This window comes from Lithobates pipiens, unplaced genomic scaffold (assembly GCF_037356315.1).
Source record: "Lithobates pipiens isolate NorthernLeopardFrog02 unplaced genomic scaffold, aLitPip1_a1.2 Scaffold_13, whole genome shotgun sequence".
Classification (NCBI taxonomy): Eukaryota; Metazoa; Chordata; class Amphibia; order Anura; family Ranidae; genus Lithobates; species Lithobates pipiens.
Genome location: NW_027507718.1, coordinates 3,957,542 through 3,974,735, shown reverse-complemented (window position 1 = coordinate 3,974,735; position 17,194 = coordinate 3,957,542). Strand labels below are relative to the sequence as shown.

The 17,194-nt window shown below is 47.9% G+C and overlaps 2 protein-coding genes across 2 annotated transcripts in view; both read left to right on the top strand.

The window, feature by feature from the left end:
* LRRC2 (leucine rich repeat containing 2) overlaps positions 1 to 17,194 on the top strand; it is a 433,585-nt gene that overhangs the window by 239,916 nt on the left and 176,475 nt on the right. The window lies entirely within an intron of this gene.
* Positions 6,609 to 10,992, top strand: LOC143973903 (uncharacterized). The gene has a single exon (XM_077474786.1). It carries the CDS (start codon positions 6,901 to 6,903, stop codon positions 10,819 to 10,821), a length of 3,921 nt encoding a protein of 1,306 aa, XP_077330912.1. The 5' UTR covers positions 6,609 to 6,900; the 3' UTR covers positions 10,822 to 10,992.

Genomic DNA, 17,194 nt, shown 5'->3' with positions numbered 1-17,194 from the left:
TTGGGAGAGAAAAGTGCAATAGTACAAAGATGTGTAAGACGAGTGATGGAGCTCTAAATAAAGCGGAAGGGGACGATCGTGGGCCATCCGAGCCCGGCGAGCTTCTCAGCGGTTCCCCACCGTCCATCGGGGTTGCCGCTAGTGTGGGGCACAGTCCGATGCCCGTATCGTCCTCGGCACCCACCGCAAACGCCGTCCTCCGGGCCGTTGCTGGCCGCCACCCGGGGACGCGGCGCCGCCATCTTGGGGCCTACTAAAATCCGGAAGCCTAACGCCGGCCCGCGGCGTTCCACGGGCCCCCCTGCTTCTCCCGAAGGTCAGTCGAGGACCCCCCTCACAGCGGTCCCCCGAGAGCCACGTATCCAGGAGCGGAGGATCCAACGAACGAGCCCAGAGAACACAGGACAGGTGAGGAACACGGCGGCCATATTGGTACACCTCAGGCCCACTCTACTCTAGGCCTGTGTAGACTCTCCCTCTCCCCTATCATTTGGATACAGCCAAGCTGCCCCTGTTATCCTCACCCTGACTAACTAACTTTTCTGCTAAGTAAACCTCAGCTGCTCTGAAGCTCACAGGCCCGAGCTCTGTTTGATATTTACCTGGGGGCCATCTTGCTTCACCCTCCCCCAGTACTGTTACACCTTACTGCTCTTTAAACGACCAGTTTGTGCTGCCCCCACCTGAAGTGTGTTTTGAGTTCCGCACCTACTATACCCCTGCATCTGGGCTATTAAAGGAGTCGCAGTTTGGTGCAGCTACACCCTCTCCTCCCCTTCACAGTTTTGAAGAAGCTTGACACCCCCCTCAGATCTACACGCCTCCCCCCAATAGCAAGATATTATAGTCCCGGCCAGTCACACAAGGCTTACAGATGTGATGGACTATTAGAGACGGGACCTGGACCCCCTGTCCTCTCTCCGTGACTCCCATCTTACGGTTATGTGATCTTTACTGACAGGGTGTCTCCTTATTGACTCATTTCAATCGGCCACACACCCCATGGGCAAAATTGGGGATCAACGTCGCACCTATTCCTCTGCTATTAAATCGCAGCCCCCTGTAGCGATGGACCGCTATCTGAACAAACCCCCACAAGCTACTCCAAGGGTTTCTGACAGCTCCCAGATCCCACCGGAACAGCCTGACATTTGCACCAACATGCTCTTCAATGATACCTCCACACTCTCATCCTCCCCATCTCCCCCCCTAACGGCGGAGCTACTGGACACTAAATTACACTCCCTACTACAAGCAATCACTCATACCATTGCACAAGAGGTAGGGAAAGTGGCCAAGGAATTGAGAGGGGAGATTGATCAGCTAGGTGAACGCACAGACTCTTTGGAATATAAATTTGATGAAATGGTGCAATATGTCCAGGTTCTCGAGGACGACAACGCCACTATGAAAAACACCGTGACCCAATTACAGGCCCAGCAGGAGGAATTGGAAAACAGGGAACGTAGACAAAACCTTCGATTCAGGGGTATTCCTGAAACGGTGGAAGACAAAGACCTGCGCACCTACCTCCTAAGCCTTTTCAACTTTGTAGCCCCAAATATCCCAGACATAGATTGGCGCCTGGACAGAGCACATCGGTCACTGGCTCCAAAACCCCCTCTAGGGGCCAATCCGAGAGATGTAATTGTGCGTTTTCACTATTATGACAGCAAGGAAGCCCTGACTCTTGCATCTCGTAATCAGTCCAGAGTTGAATTTAAAGGCTCTAAGCTACAAATCTTCAGTGACCTGTCACCTATTACCCTGACAAGGAGGAGAACCCTCCGTCCACTAACTTTGCACTTACAGTCTCACAAGGTGGCCTACCGGTGGGGTTTCCCTTTCCGCCTATCCGTTTCCAAGGACGGCACCCAATATTCCCTACGCGATCTGCAAGAAAGTGACACCTTCCTGCGCAACTTGGGTCTCCCACCTCTTCCAGAAGAAGATTCACAGCCTCTTCCAGCAACGCCCAAGCCTCCGCTGGCTCCAAGCCGCATCTGGACCCCGGTGCGACAGAAGACGTCCAGATCCCACTTTACACCCCAGAAAAGTCGTGCCTCCAGACTCCCGACCTGAACTGCTTTCTCCGGATTTCCTCTGGATGCCTTATTTACCTTGACACCCCGCTGATGTTATGGGTAGTCAACACCCCATAGTGGGTTTACTTACCCCCTGGCCCGGGGGGTGGGTGGCCGAACGTATCTGACATTGCCTCCAGTTTAACCCCAAAAATGTTATTCTTATCCCCTTAACAGGTTGTGAACTATTCATTCATTTTTTTTTTTTTTTTTTTTTTTTTTTTCTCTGACAGAGGTTATAATGCTAAAGGTTATTTGCCTGTGTGTACGTGTCTGCGGATATGTACATAAGTCTACATAGCTCCCCCTTCCCCCCCCCCCCCTTTTTTTTTTTTTTTTTTTTTTTTTTTTTTCACGACCGGGGTCTACTGTTTACCCTGGGGGCAACCTGCTCACTTTGGAGAGAGGCTGGGGATCCTCCCACTCCCCTCCGACTTTTATTTTTTCAAGTTTTTCAAATTTTTCTATTTTTGCATGTTTTGGAGATGTACAATTCTCCACTTCAGACCCATGGCTTAGACCTGGGTTCCCTGGTGGCGCTTAGCTATCCAGGTTTTTGTTGGGTGGTCGTTAAACCCCGACCCCTTATTCCACCCCCATCCCTCCCCTCTTTCCTTTTTCTTTTTTGGTACATTTTTACCATTGTGGATGAGTCACTGGGATTAATCCCGATTTTCCACCGAACCCGCTTGCTTTTGGTACAGATTTTGTTATACGATTATATTGTTATTTGTGTCATGCACATTGCTTTATTATGTAAGGTATATTTGTTTTGGGTCCACTGTTATATTCTGCTTGTTACATATGTGAGGTTTTCTGTCATGTTCTGGCCCCTATCTGACCTATCATGGCATTGAAACTCCTGACCTATAACGTTAAGGGGTTGAATTCCATTCAGAAGAGATGGCTTGCTCTGAAGGAGTTTAGGGCCTCCGGGGCGGACGTGATAATGGTCCAAGAGACCCACTTCCGTGCTGGAGGCTCTTTTAATTTTGCTAGCAAACAGTTCCCGACCTCCTTTCTAGCGTCTGACCCGTCGGGTAAGGCAGGGGTAGCTATATTGATTGGTCGGCATTGCCCGTTACGGGTCACTTCGTCCCATTTAGACCCTCATGGAAGATTTATTATTCTGAAATGTTCCCTATTTGCTAAATCTCTCACCTTAGTTAATATCTATGCTCCCAATTCGGGTCAGCTTACCTTTTTGTCCTCAGTCTTTGACGTTCTAGACCGCTTTGCTCAACCGTTTATGATTTTAGGAGGTGATTTTAATATGACAATGTCATCAGACAAAGATAGACACACTCTCTTCCCCTCGGCTTCCCCACCCCGAGCCACTCAATTGTCTAAATCATTTCGCAAGCTGATCAGGTCTAGAGGCTTGCTAGACATCTGGAGGATAAAACACCCTACTCACAAACAGTACACTTTTTTTTCTCATCCTCACAAGCTTTATTCAAGGCTAGATCACTTCTTTATCTCCTCGCCCTTGTTAACATCAGCAGTCTCCTCTGAAATCAACCCTATGACGTGGTCCGACCACTCTTCAGTCCACTTAGACGTCCACCTTTCATCTTCGTTTCCTAAGACCTGTCACTGGAGACTGAATGAGACATTTCTTCACTCTCCAGAAACGAAAAGTCTTTTGACAGATGGACTCACAGAATACTTCCAACTTAACACGGGCTCGGTCACGGGTCCCTCCACCCTGTGGGAGGCCCACAAGGCTGTTTTTCGCGGTCGGTGCATAGCGCTGGGATCCCGTCTTAAAAAGGACGCGGCATCCCAGCGCTTTGCCATTATGACCGATTTGCGCTTAGCAGAGAGACTGCTGTTGGCCTCCCCCACGGTGGACAGACTCCGAAAAGTCATTTCCCTGCGTAATCGGCTCAAATCCCTAGCAATGAGCAAAATAGACAAATCTCTTTTGTGGTCCAAACAGAAGTTTTATGAATTCTCAAACAAACCTCATAAGCTGCTGGTAAATAGGTTGAAACCACGTCCTTTTCAACCCTCTCCCGACTTTTTACGACAACCTGATGGTACACCTACTTATTGCCCCCTGACTATGTCACGGATCTTCGGAGACTTCTACCATAATTTATATAACTGTCTACAGAAAGACCCAAATTATGACTTTTCACAAGGGAGATTTGATCTCTTTTTTGAACACTTGAAATTGCCTAAACTCCTCCCCGACCATCTTGCAACCCTGAATTCGGCCATTTCACCCGACGAACTTGAAGCAGTAATTACACAACTCCCCAGCCAAAAAGCCCCGGGCCCCGACGGGTTACCCTATTCCTATTACAAAACTTTCCTACCTGTCCTGAGTCCCCACATGATCTCGCTCTATACTTCCCTACTTAAAGGTTCCACTCCACACGCCCAATTCCTACACGCTCATGTTTCGGTCATACCAAAACCTGGTAAAGATCCCTCCTTACCTGACAATTATAGGCCTATAGCGCTATTAAACTCAGACTATAAAATTTTTACAAAGATCCTGGCTAATAGGCTGACCCATATAATCCCTACACTCATCCATAGAGATCAAGTTGGCTTTGTACGCACTCGTCACGCAGGTGATAATACCAGACGCACAATAGACCTGATTGATTTATTGAACAAAACCTCCCGTCCAGCCCTTATTCTTAGTCTAGATGCTCAGAAGGCCTTCGACAGGCTTAGCTGGCCGTATATGTTTGCCACTCTTGCAAGATATGGTTTCACAGGCCCTTTTGTTTCAGCTCTTGAAGCCCTCTACTCCTGCCCCTCTTCCCAGGTCAAATTGGCATCCTACCTATCGTCTTCATTCCCTTTGAGCAATGGCACGAGACAGGGTTGCCCCCTGTCGCCTCTTCTTTTTATCCTCTGCCTCGAACCCCTGGCGGAGGCCATCCGCGTTCACCCAGACATTAGAGGGATATGCCTACGCCACAGGGAATATAAAATGTCCCTATTTGCAGACGACATCCTCCTGACATTGACCAATCCCCATATCTCACTTCCGAACTTGTTGTCCTTGCTGAAAGATTTTAGCTCCATATCAGGGTACAAGATTAACACCAGTAAAACTGAAGCTTTACCTTTACACATTCACTCTTCTGCTCTCACAATACTGCAAGACAACTATTCCTTTCACTGGTGCACAGACTCCATTAAGTACCTGGGGATTAACATTACTCCCTCCTGTAACGATATCACGTCTGAGCCAGGATATATTGTAACTAGTTGCCATTTTGTGTGGAAAGCAGCCATGACAGTTTGGCTGACCTTAGAATAAACTTACAGAATAATCTAAACTCCCCCCTCCCTTGTCTTAGGAATTCCAAAAGCTCTTAAAATCTTCAAAGGGAAGAAAGGTTATCTTAGCAGAGAAAACAAGGCTCAAGTTGCCTGGCAGATATTCCGGCCTGTCGTAAAACTGTCACTTTCTCCATGCAGACAACCAACAGATACCCGTCGTAAATACTTCCAACCAGATAGCGTGCAAACAGATTAGTAAAGTGTTGAAACGTTAACATTTTTTATAACTTTCAAAGCCATCATAGCACAGCCATAATATGGATATATTTAGTTTCCTTGGATAATTTCTAACATTTCAAGTCCAAACACCCCTATGCCAGGTCATATGGGAAGCCACTGGGACCCCTTACTCCTCCAAGGTAACCCTGAAATGGGAAACCTGTCATGTGTGGACTCGTTTTGAAGCAAATATCATGCTGATCACTAAAATGGATATCTGCAGTCTATAAACCATAGAGAGGCAGAGATATGAATATGTATAACAAAGTGTACCTGGGGCAGGGTCATGAGTGTAGACACCTCCCAGCAACCAACCCCTAAACAAGATGACCAGACGATTGGTCACTGGTCGCTGTCAACACCCCCTTTGATTTGACAGAAAAGAGGAGAGGCCAAGGCAATAGGCAGTTCTCCTTTTACCATCCAAGCAGGAACATCTGCCAAGTTTGAGAACCGATTACCTTTGCTCATCGATTGAACTCTGATCAACCCTTGGACATTAACTGCAAGTATTCTTCCTTCCCAATTCTACCTTATTTCTTTGTGGCTGGATATTGTCTTTATTTTTTGAAACATCCTTTTTCTGTAAATGTTTTATTCGCACCAACCTTGACCTTTTCATAATAAACCCTTATGTTGAAAAGTGTTAACCTTGTCTTTAAAGCTCTTGATGCAAACTATAAACAAACCTGTCTCTTAAAAGGCGCTACTGTGGTAGAGTAAGGCACTGAGCAGACCTGTCTGTGGTGGCAGTGTGTGTGTTGCAGGCGCTTATTCTAAACTTATAATTGGTATTGCTAAAATTACGAGTCCCCCCGGCTCTGTCTTTAAACGGGGGTGGTGGCAGTTAAAGGGTTAATTGTGTAATTAGCCCAGTGACAATCGCTCTCAGGCTGCCTGCACCTAGATTGTGGTCCCGCAAGCTGGAAAATCTTTGTGCTGGGTGCAGCTGAGTGTGGCATTGTTACGTAAGTGACCGCGGGGTGTGAGGTTGGCCGGTCCTTTGTCGCCAGTTAGCGAGGAGGGCAGGGATCTGACACCAGCGTTCGTCACATATTGGCTGGCAGCGTAGCGGGATAGTTTCGTATTAAGAGCATTCAGTGCATTGTTAGCAATTAGCTCTGCACTGAAGGATTGTAACCTTGTGGAAACAGTCCTTAGAGACAAGCTGGTGCACATTATTTTTTTTGTTTACTTTTTTAAAAAAAAAAGAGATATACAGCAACAGCTCCTTTCTACACCTTCTTCTCCTATCTCTGCTTTCTGTTCTATCTTTTCTGCTTGCAACATGTCTGGGGTATCAGCATATAAAAAGATGAGCAAAAATGATCTGACTGCTGAGTGCGCAGAAAGAGGAATTGATGTCGGTGGCAAAAACCGTGATGGCTTGATACATGCCCTACATGAGTTTGAAATCCGTGCAGAACAGAACCTGGGGGAAACTGGACCAGAAAGGGTTTCCGCTACTCCAGAGCCCAGTGGTTCAGAGGCGGCCTCACCAGATGGGCATGCAGAGACTGACACTGGACTACCACGGATTGTTACCTCCAAGCCATCGCCGGAGCAGGCCAGCATCAGATTGCCTGGAACCAGAATAGACTGTCCTCAAATGCAGGAAACGCTACAACACCTCAGGGAGACGGATCCTGTGGCGTACCTGCAGTTTCTCGAGCGCCAGGCTGAGAGAGAGGAACGCAGGGCTGAGCGAGAAGAACGCCAGGCTGAGAGGGAGGCTGATCGTCGGCACGAACTGGAGATGGCTAGGCTCCAGCAGCAGCGACAGACTCAGAACCTCGGATCCCTAGAGCACAGGGATGACTCTCTGCCAGTGACCCCGGCAGCCAAATTTCCAGTTATGGAAAAGGACAGTGACATTGACGTGTATCTACTGTCGTTTGAAAAAACTTGTCATCAGTACCATTTGCCCCCAGCACAATGGGCCCGGTACCTGACGCCAGGGCTACGAGGCAAGGCCCTGGATGCTTATGTTGAACTGTCAGAAGAGCAAGGCGGTGATTATGAGGCCCTAAAGGCTGCAATCATCCAAAAGTTTCAGCTAACCCCGGAAGTGTACCGGAAGCGTTTTAGGTCCTTGCAAAAGGGGCCTGGGGACTCATACCTGGATGTGGTAAGTCGCTTACGCACCACATTCCGGCAGTGGACTAAAGGCTTGAATGCCGATTCTTTTGAGTCCTTGGAAGATCTTATGATTGAAGATCAACTTTTGCACATCTGTCCTACAGATGTCAGACAGTTTGTGCTGGAGCGAAAGCCAACCTCTGCCAAAGCAGCAGCAGAACTGGCAGATACCTATATCCACTCTCGGGTATCTGACCATCGCAAGGCTCCTCCAAATGGCTGGAAAGGAGGGAAATCACACCTGGCAACCCCTCCTCTACCTACCAACCAAGTTCCTCAGCGGCCGGAACCTGCAGCTCCTGGAGCCAAAGCCTTTGTGACTGACAACCGCAAATGCTATAACTGTGGGAAAGGCGGACATCTCCGGACACAGTGCCCTGAGCAGAAGAAGACGACAACCCCTGGCCATCCGGCCAGCAACCCTTCTGCTGTGCTGCTCGTCGGTGGAAAACCTCCAGGAACCAATGCCAACTTGCAGCCAGTCATTGTAGGCCAACGAACTGTAACAGGCTTTCGTGACACTGGAGCCGAAGTCACTTTGGTCAGACCAGAGGTGATAGAAGAAACAGACATCATCCCAGAGAAGTACCTTTCCCTGACTGGGGTTGGGGGAACCTGTTCCCATGTACCTCGTGCCTATGTTTTCCTGGATTGGGGTGCCGGAAGTGGGATGAGAGAGGTGGGTGTCTCTGAGGAGATCCCCACTGCTGTGTTGTTGGGTTCTGATTTAGGTACCCTTGTTTCTTACTATGCCCCTGCTAAGAGCACCCAGGATGCTCCCACGGAACCTTCTGGACCTACCAAGGTACTGTTTACAGATGTTGGGGTAATATCTGGGCAACCTGTGGATGGACAGAGGGAGGGGGAGGGTGGAGTTGAAGTGCAAGGTCCTCCTTCAGAGACAGGAGAGGAGATCCCCTTGCTAGTGAAGGTACCTGATGTATGTTCCAATGTTGCTGAACTGATAAAGGTTAAATGTGATGATGATGATGACAATGATGATGATGATGATGACAATGATGACGATAATGATGATGATGATGATGATGATGATGATGTATTGCCAGTCTTGGTGGTCACTCGCAGTGCTGCAAAGGCAGCCGAGGTGCAGGCACTGATCGCAGAACAGCAGGAGGAGGTCTCGGGGCCCTCTCCCTGTTCTGACCCAGTGGACTCCACCTCTGTTGAGCCTCAGCAGCCGTCCTCGTTTGCCACAGGACTGCTGGCTGAGAGTTGTGGTCCCGCCTTTGAAACAGCACTGCAGACAGACCAAACACTAGCACAGCTCAGAAGTCTAGCTGATCGCCCCCCTGCAGAGAATGACAAACAAAAGGTCTACTGGGACAAAGGGAAACTGTATAGAGAAAGTTTGCTTGCAGAGGGGAATGAGGCTGACATAGGTGACAGACAGCTAGTGGTACCCAGTCAATTTAGGGGACCGCTGCTAAAAGTGGCCCATGAGATTCCTCTCGCAGGGCACTTGGGGATCACTAAGACCCGAGGGCGGTTGGTACATAACTTTTATTGGCCCAGGATGCTTGCTGACATAGCTGACTACTGTCGGTCCTGTGTTACCTGCCAGCGAGTTGGCAAGGTAGGGGATGTCCACAAGGCTCCACTAAAACCTTTGCCTGTGATTGATGAACCTTTTAAGAGGGTGGCAGTGGATATCGTTGGGCCTTTGGCCATCCCTTGCAGTTCAGGCAAACGTTATATCCTTACAGTTGTCGACTATGCCACACGTTATCCAGAGGCGGTGGCTCTCTCCTGCCTCCGGACAGACAAGGTCGCTGATGCTCTCCTGGGAATCTTCACAAGAGTGGGATTCCCAGCCGAGCTCATTAGCGATCAAGGCCCTCAGTTTGTGTCTGACTTGATGCAAGCTCTCTGTCAGCAAATACAGATGACGCATATCATGGCCAGTCCTTATCACCCACAAACAAACGGCTTGTGCGAGAGCTTCAATGGCCCTTTAAAACAAATGTTGCGCACCTTTGTGCACTCTCAGGGCAAGGACTGGAAACGATATCCGCCTCATCTGCTGTTTGCTTCCAGAGAGGTGCCTCAGAAGTCCACAGGCTTTTTGCCATTTGAACTTCTGTACGGACGGAGGGTAAGAGGGCCCCTGAATCTAATCTGTGAGACCTGGGAGGGCAAGATTGCCGACCCAGAGGTCTCTGTTGTGGATTACGTCCTAACGTTCAGGGATAAAATGGAGACGCTGCTGGAAATTGTGCGGGAAGAACACCTGGTGCACCTGTCACAGGTCCTGGACCAACTGACAGCTGCCAATCTGACCGTCAAACCCAGTAAGTGTCAGATTGCCATGACCAATGTGCAGTACTTGGGACACCGGGTAGGAGGGGGCACCCTGAAACCCGAGACCGGGAAGGTTGATGCCATCCTGGCATGGCCTACCCCCCAAACCAAAAAGCAGGTTATGTCTTTCTTGGGGACCGCTGGCTACTATAGGAAGTTTGTATGTAACTATAGTAGCCTGGCTAAACCTCTGACTGACCTAACCAAAAAGAAACTGCCCAAGGTGGTGTCTTGGACACCAGAATGTGAGCAGGCATTTCAGGCCTTGAAGGAGGCGCTGGCCCGCGCTCCTGTGCTACAGGCTCCAGACTTTACCCGCCGTTTCCTAGTGCAGACTGATGCCTCTGCCTATGGATTGGGTGCAGTCCTGAGCCAGGTGGATGATGCTGGAGAGGAGCATCCCATCCTCTACCTGAGCCGGAAGCTGCTTCCCAGGGAAGTAGCATATGCCACGATCGAAAAGGAGTGTCTTGCGATCGTGTGGGCTCTCCAGAAGTTACAAACGTACCTTTATGGACGGCACTTCACTGTGATCACAGATCACAATCCCTTGAGCTGGCTAAATCGTGTGGCTGGGGAGAATGGCAAACTACTTCGGTGGAGCTTAATTCTTCAGCAATACGATTTCACCATCCAGCATAAGAAAGGCAGCACCCATGGCAATGCTGATGGGCTGTCGCGACAAGCCGAGCCTGCAAGAGTCGGTTGCGTCAGGAGGGAAATTGTAGTTCCCTCCCATGCAACCACCTAAGGAGGGAGGTGTAACGATATCACGTCTGAGCCAGGATATATTGTAACTAGTTGCCATTTTGTGTGGAAAGCAGCCATGACAGTTTGGCTGACCTTAGAATAAACTTACAGAATAATCTAAACTCCCCCCTCCCTTGTCTTAGGAATTCCAAAAGCTCTTAAAATCTTCAAAGGGAAGAAAGGTTATCTTAGCAGAGAAAACAAGGCTCAAGTTGCCTGGCAGATATTCCGGCCTGTCGTAAAACTGTCACTTTCTCCATGCAGACAACCAACAGATACCCGTCGTAAATACTTCCAACCAGATAGCGTGCAAACAGATTAGTAAAGTGTTGAAACGTTAACATTTTTTATAACTTTCAAAGCCATCATAGCACAGCCATAATATGGATATATTTAGTTTCCTTGGATAATTTCTAACATTTCAAGTCCAAACACCCCTATGCCAGGTCATATGGGAAGCCACTGGGACCCCTTACTCCTCCAAGGTAACCCTGAAATGGGAAACCTGTCATGTGTGGACTCGTTTTGAAGCAAATATCATGCTGATCACTAAAATGGATATCTGCAGTCTATAAACCATAGAGAGGCAGAGATATGAATATGTATAACAAAGTGTACCTGGGGCAGGGTCATGAGTGTAGACACCTCCCAGCAATCAACACCTAAACAAGATGACCAGACGATTGGTCACTGGTCGCTGTCAACACCCCCTTTGATTTGACAGAAAAGAGGAGAGGCCAAGGCAATAGGCAGTTCTCCTTTTACCATCCAAGCAGGAACATCTGCCAAGTTTGAGAACCGATTACCTTTGCTCATCGATTGAACTCTGATCAACTTTTGGACATTAACTGCAAGTATTCTTCCTTCCCAATTCTACCTTATTTCTTTGTGGCTGGATATTGTCTTTATTTTTTGAAACATCCTTTTTCTGTAAATGTTTTATTCGCACCAACCTTGACCTTTTCATAATAAACCCTTATGTTGAAAAGTGTTAACCTTGTCTTTAAAGCTCTTGATGCAAACTATAAACGAACCTGTCTCTTAAAAGGCGCTACTGTGGTAGAGTAAGGCACTGAGCAGACCTGTCTGTGGTGGCAGTGTGTGTGTTGCAGGCGCTTATTCTAAACTTATAATTGGTATTGCTAAAATTACGAGTCCCCCCGGCTCTGTCTTTAAACGGGGGTGGTGGCAGTTAAAGGGTTAATTGTGTAATTAGCCCAGTGACAATCGCTCTCAGGCTGCCTGCACCTAGATTGTGGTCCCGCAAGCTGGAAAATCTTTGTGCTGGGTGCAGCTGAGTGTGGCATTGTTACGTAAGTGACCGCGGGGTGTGAGGTTGGCCGGTCCTTTGTCGCCAGTTAGCGAGGAGGGCAGGGATCTGACACCAGCGTTCGTCACACCTCCTATTCGACCTTATACTCGGCTAACTACCCCCCACTTTTTCGTGACATTGCTAGGCTTTTGAAGCAATGGGATTCGCTTCCCCTCTCACTTTTGGGTCGTATCAATGTCCTAAAAATGTCAGTGATGCCTAGACTCCTCTACCTTTTTGATACTCTTCCAATCCCAATCCCTATGTCCCAACTTAAGGCTGTCCAAAGAGCTTTTCTTAACTTCATTTGGCATTATCGAGCGCATAGGGTTGCAGGTTCGGTGATGTTGGCTCCTAAATGGCGTGGAGGTCTGGGAGCCCCAGATCTGATCAAATATTACTATGCTACACACCTTAAACCAGTTATTACCTGGTCATCCCGGAAAGCCCCCACAGTATGGGCTGAAATTGAGATGAGCATCACCAGGCCTGCACACATCTGTGCCATGCTTTGGGCAGACCTTAAAACCTCCATGGGTCCACTTCGTAGCATCTGTCTGGCCCCGATGCTGTTCTCCTTGGAAATCTGGAGGAAATGCCTAAAGTTGTTTCCTCTGGCTTCCCAATGCCCTCCTTTGCTAAACATACTGTTTAATCCAGATATCCCAGACAGCCTAGCATATGATAGAGTGATTCCTTGGTCTGAAGCTGGTTTGTTTCAACTCCGCAATATAGTGCATCCGCTCACCAGGAGGCTTCTATCATTCGCGGACTTGCAGAAACAGCACCAAATTCCCAAACAACTCTTCCACTCCTATCTGCAAATCAGACACTACTTTGCTTCTAAATCCCCCACTCTCTGTCTTGATAAGCCAACTCCATTTGAATTTTTATGTGCTCAGGGCCCATACCAGGCCCATTTAATCACTGACATTTATAGAATACTCCATGAATCGGTGCCCCTTACGGAATCTTCTCATTCATATATGCGTAAGTGGTCGCAAGTGTTAGAACATCCCATCCTACTCCCACAATGGCAGAGAATCTGGGAGGCCGTCTCTAAGACATCCCGCTGTGTGGAACAGAAGGAAACGGCTTACAAGATTCTGCTCTTTTGGTATAGAACGCCTGAAATTTTAAATAAATATGATCCCAAGACTCCTGCGATGTGCTGGAGATGTCGGGGAGATATAGGTTCCCATTTCCATATCTTCTGGGCATGCCCATTGATCCGTCCATTTTGGATTACAATACAATCCTTCGTCCAAGACTTGTTGGAGATTTCCCTCCCATTAGACCCTCTGTATTTCTTACTAGGGTTGCCGATTCCTGGACTCTCTAGACATGCTCAGAAGCTTGCCACCTTTATTTTGTTAGCAGCTAAGAGAGCTATCCCTACACGGTGGCTATCACGTTCCCCGCCCACTCTCCCCCAGGTCTTGCAGAACCTAGAACATATCGGCCGTATGGAAAAGCTTACAGCCATAGTCCATGACACTATGCCTAAGTTCTCAATGATTTGGGATCTGTGGTATCGCTCTAAACTATATACTGCTACTTAATATAGTTTTCTGAGTTTGGACCTCCTACGCTAAGTTTAAGGCTCAAATTGCACGTTCACACTGTTCTATGCCCTTCTAAAGGAATGAAGTTTCCACATTTCCTGCTCACTGTCCTATGCCTATTTGATTGTGACGATTGCTGTTTTGTACCACAAATAATTGTTAATTAATGTGAGGATATACAGAATGTGCTGAAATATCCTACCCCCCCCCCCCTCCTCTTTCTTCCCTCCCCTCTCCTCCCTCCCCTCTCCTCCCCCCCCCCCCTCGCTGTTTCTGATTTGTTTTATTTGATGGACTTACTGTTTACCTGTGCATTTATGCCAACACTTTGTTATTGTTATCTTTATATTTTCAATAAAAATACAATTTAAAAAAAAAAAAAAAATAAAGCGGAAGGGGGGTGTGAAAGGGAGGGGGTATAGGGAAGGGAGAGCAATATTAAGGGTTAGTCAAAGGTATGAATGGGTAAGTACAGCAGCAATAGGTAGATCGAGTAGTAACGTGTGAAGTGGAAACTCACTGGGGTCGGAAAGTACCGAAAGGTATTCCCAACTAAATACAAAAACCAGTATAGGTCAGGAGAATCTCACAGAGATTTCCGATGTGGAGAGTGATTGGTGACCGAAACAAGATGAAGCGATCTCGTGTTTCCTGGAGGTCAGAGATGTGGGGTTATAGGATACCAAATATAAGAGGTGGTTGAGTTGCCTGGGGAGGAGAGTAGGATGGATATGTTCAGAATTGGTAGTATAAAAGGAGCAAACTGGACCTAAGTAAGGAGTCACCTTATGATGTTAGTAATAGGGAAAAGATTGATCTTTACAGATATGTAAACCTAGAGGCAGTGAGAGCGGCATAGCAGTATAAAAAGAGATGTCACCCATTTACATATTAATCTTAATAGAGTATCATAGGAGACAAAAGAGCGTCATCGAAAAGGAGAAACTTATTCTAGAGACCTTAGCATAACAAAACGTTCCAACTATGTCATAGGCAGGCTATTAGTCAGATCGATAACCACAATACTGGCCTGTGAGGAAGGTGCAACCAAATAACGATGGTAAATTGCACAGAGCCCTTGGGACTGAGACGTAGTGGAAAAAGGAACATTAAATAAACACAAAGCAGAGTATATATATCATATCTCAGGAGCTGATGAGGAGCAGTGATGAAAACAAATAGTAAACTTATTATGAAGGGTGTATGCACACAGATAGAGGGAAGTGCAAATGGGAGTAGAGTGTCTTCCCCCTCCTCTATGCCCATAGTACTAAACTAAACTATAACATATAGCAAAAACTGAAAGAGGCAAGCCTCCAGAAGCTAATCATCTAGAAAACAGGCATGAGCTAACAAACTCCTAAACCAGGTAAGTAATGAGGCAATGTGGTATAAGAGCAGTTTAAATACCAGTATTTTGCTGCAACAGCAGCGAGAGGAGATCTATCAGGAGCCTTCCCCTCAAGGGTTACGAGGAGAAGATGAGATGCGTCTTCCGGGGGAGAGGGAACACCCCTGGAGAGGGCAACGATAACTGGTCCGTGCATAACTGGAAAATAAACAAAAAAAAAAAAGGAGATAAAAAGGAGAAACAGTTAGTCTCGTTGGAGGTATGCTGCGTGTCGTAGCGCAGTAGTGAGCCGTCTTTTTGTCACATCGTTGCGGCAGAGAGTTAATGGCTGGAGCTTGTGGTTTCTATAACGCTGCGTCTCAGCTAAGAAGCGGGATAGCAGGTCATGAAGGACGGTCAATCCCGTAAGCAGTGTAAAGCTCAGAATGTAAAGAGGAGGGAGATCTGTTGTAGAATTGCCCACAATCCAGAACGGAGTAGCGATGGAAGACTGAAGCTTGTAGGTAGTCAGCTGAATTCCCACAATCAGTGCAAAGCACAGAGTGTAAAGTGAAGAGGAGGGGGGTCTGTAGCAGAACTGTCCACAATCCAGAACAGTGTATCGGTGGAAGATAGAGGTTTGTAGGCAGTAAGCTGGGTAGAGGCATACAAGCATCTCAAGAGTGGAGAAAGTTAAGATCTTCGTGGTTTCCTGTGATCAGGCGAGGCAGTGGGGCTGTGGTTTCTATAGTTGCCTCGGGTGTTTGGAGAGGGTGGAGGGGGGTGAGCCCTCCTGCGTCTGTTGACGTTGTAGTTCCCAGCCTCAGATATGCCATCCATGGAATCTGCTCTCTGTAAAGTAGGCAAACGGAAATCGCTGTACCAGTCAGGTACTTCAACAGGAGGTAGGTTAAGCGAACTGCAAAAGTGATCCAAGTCTTCTGGTACCCTGAGATTGACGGTATGGCCATTGTAGGTAACAGAGAGACATAGGGGAAACTTCCATCTGTATGGGATGGCACGGGCTCGTAGCACATCTAGTACAGGTCTCAGCTCCCTTCTTCTTTGTAAGGTGATGGCTGATAGATCCTGGAAGAGTTTTATTTCAGAGCCTTGGTGGTGTATCCTTTCCCCATTCCTGGCCTTTCTCATGATCTCTTCTTTTAAAAGAAAGTCAGCGAGGCAGCAGATGACATCCCTGGGGGGATCAGCCTCTCTGCCTCTGGGTCTCAGGGCCCTGTGGATTCTCTCCAGAGTGATGGGTGTATCTGGTGGTCTTTCTAGTAGGCCATTGAATATGGCCGTAACAGAGCGGGGTAGTTGGGACGGTTCGATAGATTCGGGCAAACCTCTCACCCGTATGTTATGTCTCCGCCCGCGGTTATCAAGATCTTCTAAATGGCGATTCATATCGCGGAGGTGAATCGCATGGGATTCAGACACTTGTTGAACTCTGCAGAGGGTGACATCATGGCGGGCTTGCCTCTCTTCAACTTCCTCTACTCTCAGGACCATGGACTGAAAATCTGCTCGTAGCTCAGATACTGCCGCCGATAGTGCCCCTTTTATGTCCGCTGTCATTGCCTTTAAATCCGCCAGACTAAGCGCTTGTGTCGGTAAGTGATCAAGCGATGCAGCTTGTGGGCTTCTGCTTCTGGATCTGGTAGATCTCCTGCCATGAGGGGATGCCTTGTGTGGAGCGGCCTGGTTGTCTGTCGCCTGTCCTCTAGGCCGCGCTCGGAAAATCTCCGGGATCTGCTGATTGCCGTGGGTGTCCTGGCTCCTGGAAGAGCGGGAGGGCAACCCTGAAGGGTTCTGCGGTGTGCTCCCCATTTTAGACGTGTGAGGGGTATCCGATTGTACAAAAGCAGGACCTCAGGGAGTGAGAGCTCAGCAACTAGCGACCATCTTCCTCGGACCTCAAGCCACGCCCCCCGGCATTTTTATTAATAATTTTTTTTTACTAGTAATGGCGGTGATCAGCGATTTTTATTGTGACTGCGACATTATGGCGGACACATCAGACATTTTTTACACATTTTTGGGACCATTGCCATTTATACAGCTATCACTGCTATACAGATGTACTGATTCCTGTGTAAATGACACTGGCAGTGAAGGGGTTAACCAGTGGGTGGCAGTGTAGGGGTTAAGTGTTCCTAGGGGC